This window comes from Falco biarmicus, chromosome 1 (genome assembly GCF_023638135.1).
Source record: "Falco biarmicus isolate bFalBia1 chromosome 1, bFalBia1.pri, whole genome shotgun sequence".
NCBI lineage: Eukaryota > Metazoa > Chordata > Aves > Falconiformes > Falconidae > Falco > Falco biarmicus.
Window position 1 is genome coordinate 72891659 of NC_079288.1, and position 14335 is coordinate 72905993.

The 14335-nt window shown below is 37.4% G+C and overlaps 1 protein-coding gene across 2 annotated transcripts in view; it reads left to right on the plus strand.

Annotated features, from left to right (window-relative positions):
• Positions 1-14335, plus strand: part of FBXL5 (F-box and leucine rich repeat protein 5) — a 35749-nt gene that overhangs the window by 3263 nt on the left and 18151 nt on the right. For both annotated transcript variants that reach the window (XM_056334891.1, XM_056334899.1), the window contains exons 2-4: positions 9117-9332; positions 11192-11287; positions 12078-12261. In XM_056334891.1, the coding sequence (XP_056190866.1) occupies positions 9117-9332; positions 11192-11287; positions 12078-12261 (496 nt within the window). The remainder of the gene's footprint in view (positions 1-9116; positions 9333-11191; positions 11288-12077; positions 12262-14335) is intronic.

Consider the following 14335-nt stretch of genomic DNA (forward strand, 5'->3'; position numbering starts at 1 on the left):
TTCCCTTCATATTTTTCATTGGACTTTTATCCTGCATGTGGAAATATGCACTTGTCCAAGTCAGCATGTCGATGTCCAATAGAAGCTGTTTCTGTTGTCGCATTATGATCGTGTGTTTCCTGCAGTCAGTGTGCTACTTGTGTATTACCAGCTTTCCTGCTTTACTAGCAGTGGCTGAAAGCATCGTATCTCTCATGAGGCAGCACAGATTTCAACTAATCGTGTATTGAAAATACCATTGTGGTTTGGGTGGAAGCTTGGTCCTATGGCTTGAGCACTGTTTGCAAGTGCTTGAGCTACCCTACCATCTCCTGTGGACTGTATTAGTTTGCTGTAAGGCAAAACAGTATGAAGAACCTTAGAGAAATCATGATCTCTAACATGTATTGTCTTTGTCTTTGGTTATCTTATCAAAAGGAAATCACATTCTTTTTTTCTAAACAAATCTGTGCTGGCCGATTGTTACTTATCAGCTTCAAGATCAGGGTTACTCAAGCAGCAGACTCTGGTCTAGATATGCATTGCAATTAAATTTTGGCTGGGCCTTCCCCAGAGATAAGACACCTGGTACAGGATTTCAAACTTCCTGCTGTCCTGTGGAGTTGTTGCAGCCAAAGAATGTTTCCAATCTTTGTGTTATAGCATTACTCAGCAAATTTAGGCTGCTTTAGGAAAAGGAATAGGAAAAATTGTGCTTTAAATGCTGTAATGCAGTTATCAGTGATGAGTGATGTGTTCTCATGTCTGTCAGCCTCTCAAAACTGATTGAGTGTATCTAACAGCTAGCTGCTGTTGGAAGAGTTAATTGTTGATATCCTCTGTGCTTGTCTGGCCCCTTGATGAGCAGCTAGTTCATGTAGTGCACTGAAGCAAAAGGTGATTCAGTAAAACTGGCTCGCTAGGAGGTCAAACAAGCTCCAGAAACAGGTTGACAGTATTGGAAGAGGGAACAGGATTCTTAACCATCGCAGAAGTAAACTGCTGCTTTAATCGCTCAGCTTTATTGTAAAACCTTTGGGTGCTGGATCAAAGCCATCTAAGGACCTTCTTCTGTTTGCCTGACTTGAGTCTTCTGTGATCTCATCTTTCTACAAAAGATCTCTGCAGTTATTTCTCATGGTTCAATAATTACTTTGGCTAGTTTTTCCAGGAAATTCAGATCAATTTTGTCATGTCTGCTGGCTTGAATACATTGAACTTGTATAAATATTTAACTTGTATTTTTCTTTTTTAGCTTATGCTTCTGACTCCTTGTTAAAAATTAATTGCCATAAATATTTTTTGCAATTAATTCTGTTATGAAGCCTTTAACAGACGATATTTAATTTTGCTGTTCTCATCTCTGCCTTTCCTGTTAAATAGTTGAATTAAAGTATCCTTTTTCTTCTTCTAACTAAGTATAATAGTCTTTTTTGCTGTTTTTCTGTGTCCTCTGCCATCCTCGTTTGAAGTCTAAGGCTGTTCTGTTCTACTTACCTGCAGTGGAAATTTCTTGGTTATTTTGATAGGATTTTTTTCAAAACTCCATATAGCTAAAAAGTTCCTTCCTTTATTTCCTAATAATAGTTTCTTTTGATAACTTGCATTTCTCTTTAACTTTTGTGTCTTTCAGCATTGCGCTTCAGTTGTTCTTCTTCCTTGCAAGCTTTGGCCTCTGCTAAAGAGAATGAATTGGTTTAATCTGTTAAATTTGTGATGTTCTTATAATAAGAATATTGCAGATGAACCATTTTAGGATGAAAAATACTCCCAAATTAAGTTGAATTGATGTTGTAAAGTGTTGGGCAGGGAATTATATGACCACGTTATGATTACACGTTTTGTGGCAGCAAGGGGGACTGAAATCTGAAAAACTAGAAAAAAATTATCAACATTCTGACTTTCTATTTATTTCAAAGTCAAGTATTTTTCAGTTAATGTCCTTGAGAACAGAAAATTACTGTTCCATGAAGATGTCTCTTTTTGGTTTTAGCCAACAAATGTTAAAGCTTTCATTCTGCCTTTGAAATCCTTTTTCAGTATTTCAGTACCCTGCCATTCATTTTCCACTGCTGCTTTAAATATATTTGTGTTGATTTTGAAATCCATAGTATTTGGTTATTACCAGTTGACATTTTGTGTCATTGAGCACTTGCCTTCACCTATGTTTAGTATGAATAAACTCAGGATGCTTAGTGTTAATAAGTATGCAAACGATGGGCTACAGTGCAGGTAGAAGACAGAAGGAAATCAAACCTCCTCATTAGCATCCAGAGATAGGTGAGCAGTTTGCTGTCCATGCCTCTAACTATTCCATCAGAAACTCTACCAGTCATCTTTCCATCTTAGCTTCTGGATGCTGAATAGTTTAGTAACTTCTTGCTATACCTGTTGGGAAATGACAGCTTTGAATTCATTTTTCATGCAGAAGAATATTTTGAAGATGAATCTGGAAGTGACAATGTGTTTTAAATATCTTCATTTTAAAGCAAGTGTGTTTTAAGTGAAGTGCCAAAGGAGGTCTGAAATGGGAGACAACAGTGATAAAACATGTTTGGAGTTTAAGTGAGGCTTTTCAGACCAGCACAGGAATTTTGCTCCTTTTTTCAGGATGCTTTTAGCTCATGTTGCCACCTCAAACCTTCTCACCATTTCTTTATCTCATGTATGGCGGTACACCCATTTTTTCTTGCCTATCAGATGCTTTGCCATTTTGTCTTTTTTTTTTTTTTTTTTTTTTCCTTCACAAGAAAAACCTGAGGGGTATCTTCTTATGCCAGACACAGGAGCTGGTTTTTTTTTCACAAGTTATTGCTTAGCACCTATTTTTGCCCTCAAATTGTAGGAAAAAAGTTTTCTGTTCACCCTTCACATATTGATCTGATGTTTGTCCTCTCTTCCAGTCTGCCCTGGAGAGCAGTAATAACCCACCTTTGCCCTTCCCTGCTTTAAGCAATGGCAGTTTATTCTCTCCTACTCTCTGGCACTAAAAAAAAACCACCACCAAAAAAACCCACCACAAACCCCCCCGAAGAAACAGATGCCTTCTAAAGCTAGAGACTGTAATTAATGTGTATTGGTGTTCAAACAGGTTTATGCAGTTATATTAAGATATGCTTTAACTGATCAAATAGACCATATGTTGTAATTCTTGAGGTACTTGGCTTTTTATTTTTGTAGTTAGTGCCCAAGATGGATTGTGGTGAATTTTTCCAGTGCCCAACATCAGTGGTGTTAGGAAATTGCAGTGAGACTGGTTCCGAGAAGCAAAGGTATTGCTATGCTTGTAGTTTGTGAGTTATTGCTGTAGGAGAGTGGAGAGGAGCCTTGAGGCTGCTATTCCACTCTTGAGACTTCAGAAATGTCCTGACAGAAGGCCAAAAGGCCAGGTCTCAGCAGGAACCTATCTCTGTGACGATGTAAGGCTGGAGAGGAGTCTTGTATCTGTGCCCATCTAGAATGTATATGAGAAATGCTGTGGCACAGATACCTAAATAACAGCATCACTGCAAGTGTTCATCATCCATCATGTTTTTATTTGAGGTCCTTGTATTTCATATCCTTACGAGATTTTTCTTGAATGTTTTTTGGGTTAATCTCCACAGATCTGGTGACAGCCTGTATCTCTTTGTCCCTGATAGACTACTTACTGAAGCCACAGGGTGGAGGAGGGTTAGCTGATTTTACCGGTGCTTCCTGAGCTGTGCTTTCTGCCACGGTCCTCAAGGGAGCCTGACACTTGTAGCAATTACGTCACTGAAAATCTTGGTGCAGTCGTTCCTGTGTTGTTGTTTATATCTCTCTGTGAAAAGTCCTTCATGGTTCAAAACTGAACTACAGGTGTTCATTAGACAAAATTGACTACTTATGTAGTACGAGAGTGATATGAAAGACCCTAATAAAAATGAAAACACAGCAGTTTGTTTCCACCTCCACTGTGCGCTTATGCTTGCCATTTATCAGCTTGACCTTAGCCTTTCAAAACAGAGAGTACAAGATTGTACCTGCCCTGTTGCCTATGCTCTTTGGGGGGGTGGGGTGTGGGTGGCAAAAAAAAAAAAGTGCCTTAATGTTTGGGGTTGTTTTTTTCTCTTTGGTTTTGGTGTGTTTTTTTTTTTTTTTTTTGAAAGACTATGAAAAGATTTCAGTTAAGCTGCAAAGCAACTGATGAGATGACATAGAGGACAGGATTATATAGAGAAGATGACAGACAGATGGGCATTTGAAAGTTTTGGATTTCTTGTTGGGTTCTGCTAGATCTGTCCTTCCTGCCTGCCTTACTAATTACTATCATTTTGGGTTGACCCACAGCCAAGAAAAGCACCCAGGGTAGAAAACCTGTATGCTCTGATTCAAGGCTTCATACATCCAAACAGCTGGAGTGTGAAGCAGTTTAGCTAATTCTCGTTAATATTCACCTTATATACTTCTACGTAAAGAGCAGGCCAAGTTGCAGGTGATAGTGAGGAGTGTCATCCTTTTTGCTAGGCTACCTTGGCACTATAGTTCTTTCTTGGGAACAATACAAAATTAATTTGTGGATTCCTAAATAAGACATTGCATGTAACTGGGTGTCATTGCAGGCTGTCGGTCAGCCTAGCACACTGACCAGGTGAAAAATTAACCCATTAAAAAGGTGCAGCTTCTTACTGGATCGGTACACCAAATGGGTTAATCTTGCAGCTGTGTAATTGCTAGAGCATATTCCAGGGAAGTGGTAGGATTATACAGCTGGAAGGAGGGGCAGGGCTGCTGCTTCTGGGTGTTTCCTCCTCTATCCTTACCCCCTAATTTAAAGCAGATTAAGTATAACATGAAACTGCATGCTCTCCATGTTGACACAGGCACACCTTTTGCTGGTCTTTGTCCCTTCCATTTTCTTGCTTACAGAACTGAGATATCTGCAGAGTTCAAGTTCCTGTCCTTTGAATTTTAGTGCTATTGCGTATGCAGACACGATACCTACAAATCTAAGAGTGAAGAGCTGTAGCTAGCTAGTAATGCCATGCTGCTTCCCCCCCGCCGGTACTATTCTGGTCCAAAAATGTTAAGGTTTTTTAGTCAATGGTCTGCCGGCTCCATAATGAAAAATACATTTTTAAATGAGTTTTAAATCCGCTGTGATAACTAGTGGTAGAAACCTAGTTTTTTTATATATATATATATACATATAATATTTACAATATCAAATTACTATATTAAATAATGTTAAAATACTATATTTTTATTTCACTTCAGTGTTAATCGGCTGCTTGTATAGGTCTTAATGAGCTCAGTGGTTGCACATGGAAAGCATAATATATAGGAATGACCTATCAAAAATGTTACTTGTGATGATACATGAAAATGAAGGAAAAAATTGCTTTCCATTTTTTTTACATGCCAAACTGAATTTTTAGGGTTAGTGGTTATTCAGAAGTTAAGAGGTGCTGATGGTGAAAACCTTCACTTGAAATAAAGCAGTTTGTGAATTTGCAGCCACTTTTAACTTCTTTAACCTTGTCATGCTGTTACTTGGAATAGGTTTGATAAGTTTTGCAACCTCGTGGTTCACTGCTGGCACCACGGTGGCCTTTGGATTGTTGATGTGCCTTCCCCAGTTGAAATGCATTTTTTTTTTTAAATAAGGGTTTAATAAATAAAGTTAATATTGAATGTAACAGCTCCTGGCTACTTCTAGAGTATGCGTGCATCAGCCAAAAGTCTCTGAAGTGTTTCAGATGGAATTTGCAGGGCAGTTCACTGTCTGTTGTTTGGCCTGTTGCTGAGGCTGTTGGGATTACGTTTAATTCTTAGATTTCATGAGGCTTCAGGAGGCAGGACAGTTTCTCATGTGGTACTGTTCCTCAGTTAGAGTTTGCATTCCAAAGAAGAACAGTTGTGCTGTACTTACAATTGCTTAAGCATGTCTTCAAAAGTCAGAAAGCTCCCAGGTATTTCTAACACCTGTGGCTGTGATAATCACATTAGCATAGTGTGTTTTAAGCCTGGTCAGGGATCACACATGCACTGTGCTTTGTACTTTTGACCAGTCAGCAAATATGTTTAATACAGTCCATTTTCTCTTCTTTGCCATTCTCTTGGGATTCTGTGTCTGAGTCTGGGTGATGGTGGTTTTCTTTTCCACTGCTAAACTCCTGCACTAGTTTTCCTTGTGTAAAGCTGGTGAAAAGTGTACCTCAGAGTGGAGCAGCTGCTGTCTGTTAATGGTCTTGGTCCTGGTCATAAGACTTCATCAGTCTTGGTAATGAAATTACAAATCTGACCGAGTGACTTTGTTGCTAGGCTACCTGTCCTCTGAAAAGCCAGTTTTTTTCTCAGCTTCAGCTAACCTTTTTAAAGTACAAATTTCTGATTCAAGTACAGTCATTAAACTTCAATATCCTCTCCATAGTTCCTAATCTCCTGGATATCTGCTGGAAGCCTCAGTAGCAGAGGTGAATATGCAAGCGTTTCATGTTATAGTGGCTTATATAACAACACATTTGTAACAGGAATTCTTAAATTGCATGTACAAATGGATTCTTTATTTATTCCAGATTTGTGGGTGTTAATAGGTAGGTTCAACGGAAGCTTTTGGGTACTGAAAATTTCAAACTTTGAATGAGGAGGATGAGAAGATGCAATTTTGTATCAGGACCAGTTCTGTGGGGATTTTTAAGCTGAACAGCAGAGTAGAGTAGTTTTGTTTAACCTTACCGTTACACACATCAGCAGCCTTGTTTACATTTTTACATCTATCAAAATGCCAAGCATTTGGGAGCAAATGGCATTCTTGGGGAAAAGGGTATTTGGGGACTGACTTCATGTATTGTGGATCTTTATGGGTAGTTATGGGTAGAATGAACAATTTTGAGACCTTGATGAAGAGAATTGCTACTTTAGAAACCAAACTGCACCATTATTGAGGTCTGAATCACAAATAGCTGGAGGTCAGGAGGCTATCCTGAAGAGGTTGTACCAATCTCCTGTGCTTGTTCAGACTTCTGTCTTTCAGTGTAGAAAGCCTAACCATTAGTTTCATGTAGTGCCACTGCTCTGTATATTGCATTCTCTGAGCTTAGCATAGGATAGAAATGGTCTTCAGAGCCACGATCTTTTCCCGTTTGTGATATGTACGTAACAGTGCATCACAAATACACTAATCTTTGTGGTCTAAAAGATACTGGGGGAAAAAACCCCAAACCAGCCCTTACCTTTGCCCTGTTTTCTTTCTCTGCTGAGGCTAAGTAAGTTTATTTTCCCATAATGACAGTAGCTTTGCTCGTATGTACAGCGTGTAATGTACAGTATGCACAGCAGACTTGGAGTTGCATAAGTACTTGGCAGATGTCCAGCGTGTTTTGGTTGCATTGCCAGTGGTTGCCAGGAAGTGGCAATGCAATGTCAGAATGAATAAGTACATTTGGGTTTTTTAAACAATAGAAATTTTAGATACCTTGATTCATGGTTGGTTTTGATGTATGCAAGTATTATGTGTGAACATATGTCTCAGATTCCCGTTTCTAGTAGAATCCTTAGATTCCAGAATCTTTATATTATGACTATTCCAGTGGCTTGTTTTCTGAATTAAAATATTTTTATTTTTAGAATGCTTGCTCTTGTATACTGCTGTAGGCTATGATTCCTGAAGCTGCACGTGGAATAAAACATAAGAATGGAAAAGAAATACTGTTTTTCAACGTTCACCAATTGGAAATGCAGTTTTAAAATATATTGTTGCTTATGTCGACTATACATATGTAAAAATGGCAGTACTGTGTTATCAGGAGCTCTGTGCTGTCTAGATTTTTTTCTTGTTTTCTGGTTCACGGTCCATTGGAGACCTTTTCCCACAGCTAGTGTAGCCTGTATTCACTTGTTAGGACTCGGCGTTCCTTGTGGATAATGTGTCCCTAAAGGTAGGCCCAGGGGCATCTGGTAATGGCTTCTTAGTTACTACTAAAATGTAGATCTGGGAAAGTGGCTAAGCCTTTCAGTTACCTGCCGGGATGGGGAGATTGCATTGTTTTCTACCAGGAAATCTTTCTACATTTGCTTATCTTGGTGTTTCACAAGATTTGTTTGTTGCTTAACACAACTTTGATTCTACTAGCTTCTTAAAGCTAGTGCTGTAAGTGCATTGTTCTCTCAAGGATGATCTTTAAAAAGTTAACACTACTTTCCTGTTTTCTTAAGCTCTGTTCCTTCATGTGGAATAAGACAGCTGCCTTCAGAATTTGTCTGATTAAATGTAGCATGCTTTTCTTTACAGTGTGCATTATTGTGTTTCTTATGCTTTGTTAAACTTCTGTAGCTATCATTAGTTATTTGCACTATTTGTAAAATTTTTAGCTTAATTTTTTTTTTCTTCAGAGCCTGTGATAGGAAATGCAGTTGTAGTTGCCACTGGAAATGAGGGAATTGTGCAATTAAATCCCTTAGTTTACTTATACCTCATTCACAAAACACAACATTTTAGTAAAACTGCTCTGTTAACTTATTTTGGGGAGTTAACAGAATTCAGGTATGAATGGCTTTACGTTTCCTCTTACATTAAAACCTTTACATGAAATGACCATGCATAATGAGTTTTTAAAAAAGTTTGAGGGGTTTATGTAGAATTTGTTGGTTCCTGTTAATAAAAATCGAATAAGTCAGTCATGAAGGTTAAAATAATCATGAATCCTGTGAATAAATAGTCATATTAATAGGGTTATCATATAAATATTTGTTAATCTGTAGTATTCAAATGCTAGTATTAATTCTACCCACTTCTGGAAGAAGTCGTATTAAATAATGGTGTAATGTACCAATTAGATAAACTATGTGAAAGTTACTATTCAAATACAATACCAGTTTATGTATTCCTATCTTGCATTTGAATCTGATTTTTATCTGTTAAGCTTGAACATTGAAATTAAAAGCATTCATTACTCTTAATGTTTGATGTCTTTGAAGCGAGTTGCATGAATTGCAAATTCAATTTTTATGTTTGCCAGTTTTCTGTATAAAACTGAAGGTTCTCAGCTTTTGTGTTGTAAGTAACAGGAACAATGATTAACTGGACCTAATACCTGTTCTAAGGATTTAACTTGACCTTGATGTGATTTTCATTAATTTCTTATTTTTTTTTAATGAGCTTTTCTTTCTTCTAGCTATCCAAGACCAACTTCTCCAACAACAATGACTTTCGGGCTCTTTTGCAGTCTCTTTATGCCACATTCAAGGAATTTAAAATGCATGAGCAGATTGAAAATGAGTGTATCATTGGTTTACTTCAGCAACGCAGCCGAACAGTGTACAATGTACACTCGGACAACAAACTCTCAGAGATGCTTAGCCTCTTTGAGAAAGGATTGAAGAATGTAAAGGTAAGCAGAGTGTAAGAAAGACTTGTCTTCTAAGGAAAACATGCTGTGATTATCTATTAGTTTGCCTCAACTTTTCTTAATGCTCTACACAGACTAAGGAGGAAGAAGAAACATTTGTGGTTGTTTGATACAGTAGTGAAAATTTTCCAATCTGAAACACAAATTCTTTTGCCATTCATAGCAGTTACTAAAATTCTAGTAAAAGTTCTTTTCAGAGGTATATTTTGTGACAGAAGTCTATCACTGCATAATTGGAGGTATTTTGAAGAGACAACGTGGAATTTTCTAATACAAAGACTACTCTGCTAAATGGCCCAAACAATTTCTGACTCTACAAATGATGTTTTTTATTAATTTGTTAGGAAACCCAGGGTACCTTTTTTTTGTGGCACATAGCATTCTATTATTGTCACAAATGGAGATGATTACTGGACTTTAAAAAAAAAAAAAAGGCATTGTTTTATTCTGTTAGTGAGTCATGTACTACTTCCCGTAATCCGTTGCTCAGTAATGCTGTTGATGTTCCAGTCCTCAAGAAACTCTAAATGTTATTTCTCCAGCGGGCTTTTTCACAACTGAAACTTGTTAAATTCTTCTCCAGTAGAATCCTGCTTCAGTCCTGCCACGTCTTTCCTCTGGGGCACCCAACTTAACTCTCCCTTCCTGCACTCGTCTCCAGTAATTTGACATACCATATTAACAGTTCTAGTATACATGGTCCATGATTTCCATAAGAGGAATATTAAATATGCAGTTACTTGATTCCATTTTAGTCTAATTCCATTTTTACAGCTGGTTTTGACCTGGGAATCCAGCAAATAACTTTTTTTTTTTTGTCCTCTGTGTGTATTAAACCTTGAAATTTGTCTTAAGTTGTTTCCATTGATGAATTGGAAAACGGAATGTGAAGGAGCGAGGAAATTTAATACTGGGCTTTGTGATACACTTCTCTAATAGGATGCTAGTGTACTCTTTTTAACTGTGGAAAAACATTTCTCTAGGTCTCCTTAGATACAGCAACTGTTTAACTTTTTTGAGTGTGGTTAGTTTAAATTAAACTTGATGGTATAAGCTTTTTACTGTGGTAGGGTTTCTTGATGTTGTAGAAGTTTGAAAAGAAAAACTTACAACATTTACTGTAAGAGCTATGAGGAACTTCAGTATGTTGCAATTACTGGGCAGACTCCAGAACCAGCTTCTTACTACTGGCACAGAGAATAAGTTAACACATTGATAGATGAGGTTGGTGTAACTTTAGTATTCAGAAATCAGTTACATCTTTATTTAAAAGTTCTTTCTATTTCCAAAGTAAATCTATAGAGCATGTCTGATAATAAATTCTGATTATAATTGGGAAGCTAAAGTTGAAAAATAACAGTGTAAAATGTGTGCAGTGGAAAGGTGAAGCGGAACTGCTATATCGTAGAATAATGATTTTGGAAAATGTGCAAATACTTAGATCAGTCTGTAAGTTCTACTTTGTAAAAGTAGGAGTTTTGTAAAAATACAGTCAAAGTACTACTTTGAACTTTGAGTGAGACTTTAGATTGGCAGACTTCAGTCTTTGCTCCAAAGTAGAAATGTGATTAGACAAGTTAATTCATATCTGATAGCAGAATAAATTGGAATCGGGCAGGAAGGGAATAGTTTGTTCTGTCTAGTAACAGGCCGGTACAGACTGTCAGCTTGTCGTGAAACTTTGTAAGTGAACACATTCCTACCATGAAATAGAGTGAACATGCTGCATGCATGGGGAAGATATAACGGGCTCTACTTTGAAACACTGGCTTGTTTAACAGTTCAATCCTTGAATCAATGGACAAGATCAGGTAATAGTTAAATCTTTGCTTTCTTCTCAGAATGAATACGAACAGCTAAACTATGCAAAACAGCTGAAAGAGAGATTGGAAGCCTTTACCAGGGATTTCCTTCCTCATATGAAAGAGGAGGAGGAGGTAGGTAAAATTTTTCCTCAGATATTATGCTGATCTTCCTTGGAGTTTGGAATAACAGAAACAAAGGGCTTAGAGGTTCAGGGTTTTTTTCCCAATTCTCTGGTTTTGTTACTTATACCAATTTGCATTCAGGACTGTGGTGTCATTATTTTGTTTTCCGACTGCAAAGTGACACATTCTGAAACAGTGAGTATGTTGAAAATTCATGATGAAATTCTTGTCCTTTAAAAAATTGGTTAACAAAAGCTCACTGGGGTGGGTAGATATTTAAGGGGATGCCTACCAAAACTTAAAGGAAAAAGAGAAGTCTGTAAAGCAGTGCTTCATGACTCAAACTGACACTCCCAAACAGCCTCTGACCTATATTTGAAACATAGACTAGTACTGCCAGTCTGATGACTTATGGGTCTCCAAAAACTGGGAAGCATCTTCTAGAGAGAGTAAATCTTCTCTTGGACAGACTTCGGAAGTATTTTCTCATGGTTTTCTTCTTTGCCACTTTGCCTTCTATGTGAGTACCTCAAGAAGTTATATAGTTTAAGCAAATTTAATCACTTCCCTTTTCTGTTGGGGAAAACAGTTAAGCAGCTTGCCTGGGCCTGTGCGGTATCCATTGGCAAGCAGAGTGTTGGAACTCAACACTTCCATAGTCCTGTCCTTAGGTTCATTTAATGTATGACATGTTTTACTTGGAGAGAATTTGAAACAGGAAATTCTGCGTTGATAGGTCTTTGTAGCATTATCGACTATCTCTGTCAGCACCAGACTCTTCCTTTTTCCTTTGCTTTAGGTTTTTCAGCCAATGTTGATGGAATACTTTACTTATGAAGAACTGAAAGACATTAAGAAGAAAGTAATTGCACAGCACTGCTCGCAGAAGGAAGCTGCAGAATTAAGAGGTCTTAGTAAGTGGAATCAAGCAGAAGAGCTTCAGAAGGTCTTTAAGTATTCTGTGGATGAGAAAGCAGATCAAGGTGAAGCATCTAATTAAAGTTCAAGTAATTTTCAAACTGCAGTTTTTATCTAAAAAGCCACACCAGTGATATACCTAAAGTTACGTACAGGCAGATAAAATAGTTTTTATAAAATGGGAATTTCTTTAAACAGTTTTGAAACTTCAGAAGCTTTTTACTGTTTGATACAGGCTTCTTGACAGGTTGTAATATGTATATAGTACTTCACTGTTTACCTGTTCTCAACCTTCTTCCTCTCCCTTCCCATGATAATACTTGACGTAATTAATAGACAGAAATGAAAATTAACTCTACTTTCATACTTCCATTGAAATTATTTGAAGACCCTGTATTTAGTTCTTGGTTTTCAGGACTGCTTTGTAAGCTTTTTCTGTTGATGGTTTAGTAACACAGAACAGTTGGGTAACTAACAATATTTCAAATGAAAAGCAACTCTCCTTCCCCAGCTCTGCTACCTAACTTCCTTGGGCCTCTCCAGGAGTCAGAAAGGAAGAAGCTCTGTGTGTGGAGTAACACATGGGAATGCATCTGTGCAGCATACAGATAAAATGTTCTGGAAGTGGATAATTAACTTGTGTTCATCTGTAACTACCTTTCCTGATGAAACTTAGAATAAATGGATGACCACTAAAGTGCACTTCAGGCTTGTTTTATGACTGTTGAAGCTGCTTAAGTTGTACATTTTTATAGTTTTCACTCTTAACTAACAACAAAGAGTTGATGTATTGATGTACCAAAGTGTACACTGTACAGAAAATTGATGTATCAAAAGTGTAGTACTGGGGTGTGAGACTGATAAGTAGAGCAAGCCCTCATGAACTTTGTGGTGTTGATAAGATGTGGTACTCATTAGAAAAACTTGAAAAGCTACTCTGTAATCAGATACTTTTTTTTTTTTTATGAAACTTGACTTCTCTGAACTACTGAACTGGTCATTTTCTGCCCTCCAGGTGATGCCTTCAGAAAAGATCATGGTCCATGGTGTGAAATGCTATTGAGTCTGAACAGATGAATGTGACAGAAGCAGTCTTACAGCATTACTTGCTGTTAAGTCTAGTTGGAATAGCAGTTTTGTGACAGTAGTAACTGCAGTGGTTGTGTTCTAGACTTTAGGGAGAGAGATGTATGTGTCCTGCAACCGTTTCTTAAAAATGGAAGAAAATAACACATCTTGCAGCCCTGTGCAGTTTTAACTGCATTTTAGTGTGAAATACTCCGTAGTTTACCTGCAGTGACTTGCCAGGTGTATGAATAAATATATCGATTCATCAAGTGAAACTGCATTTAATTATATTTTTTAAAGTATCAATAGATTGTCACAGGGTAAAGTTTTCATTATACTCACTTTTGAAGCTTCTTTGGAAAAAGAAACTGGATGCATGTCTCACTGTGAAGTCTTACGTACTTCGTGTTGCAACTTTTAAAGTAAATACCTACTAATTTGTGAAACCTGCTATTTCTAAGGACTCCTGAAAACTATTTTAGAAACTTTTTTTCTCAAGTAAATTGTCCTTAAAGCATTAAAAATTCTCTTAAAACGGCAACCCCCCCACTAACTAAAGCACTGAATTTGTTCTTCTATATATGGTTTGCAGCTCTTTCTGTACTATGGAGGTAAGGGAGAGCTATTGGGGATGGTTCCTACTGCTGTCCATGGAAGTATTAATTACCATGGTCAAATTGTCGTCTCTAATCTAATGTTTAGTATTACTTTACAACCAGAATGGCTTGTCACCATTCCTAAGTTAAAATTAATTGTCTATGCTAGCAGTTAAAGCTAGAAATAAAATGGGAGGCAGCTGCAGAGTTAAGCATGGTCTTTGTGCAGTGTCCCAGTCAAGAGATTGAGTGCTTCCAGTGATGGTGGTCCCAGCTGGTAGATCCTGTGTGCTAGTACTGTTTCCTGAGAATGTGGCAAAGCAAGTGTGTATATATATAGTCTATGACAGAAGGCATTTCTTTAAAACATTTCATTTATAGTGGATACCGCTTTCATCTTGCTGTGGTTTAGTAGCAGCAGTTTACTTTTGTCCAGGGCTTTCTTGTATCATTGGGGGTCAGGGTTGGAAAAAAC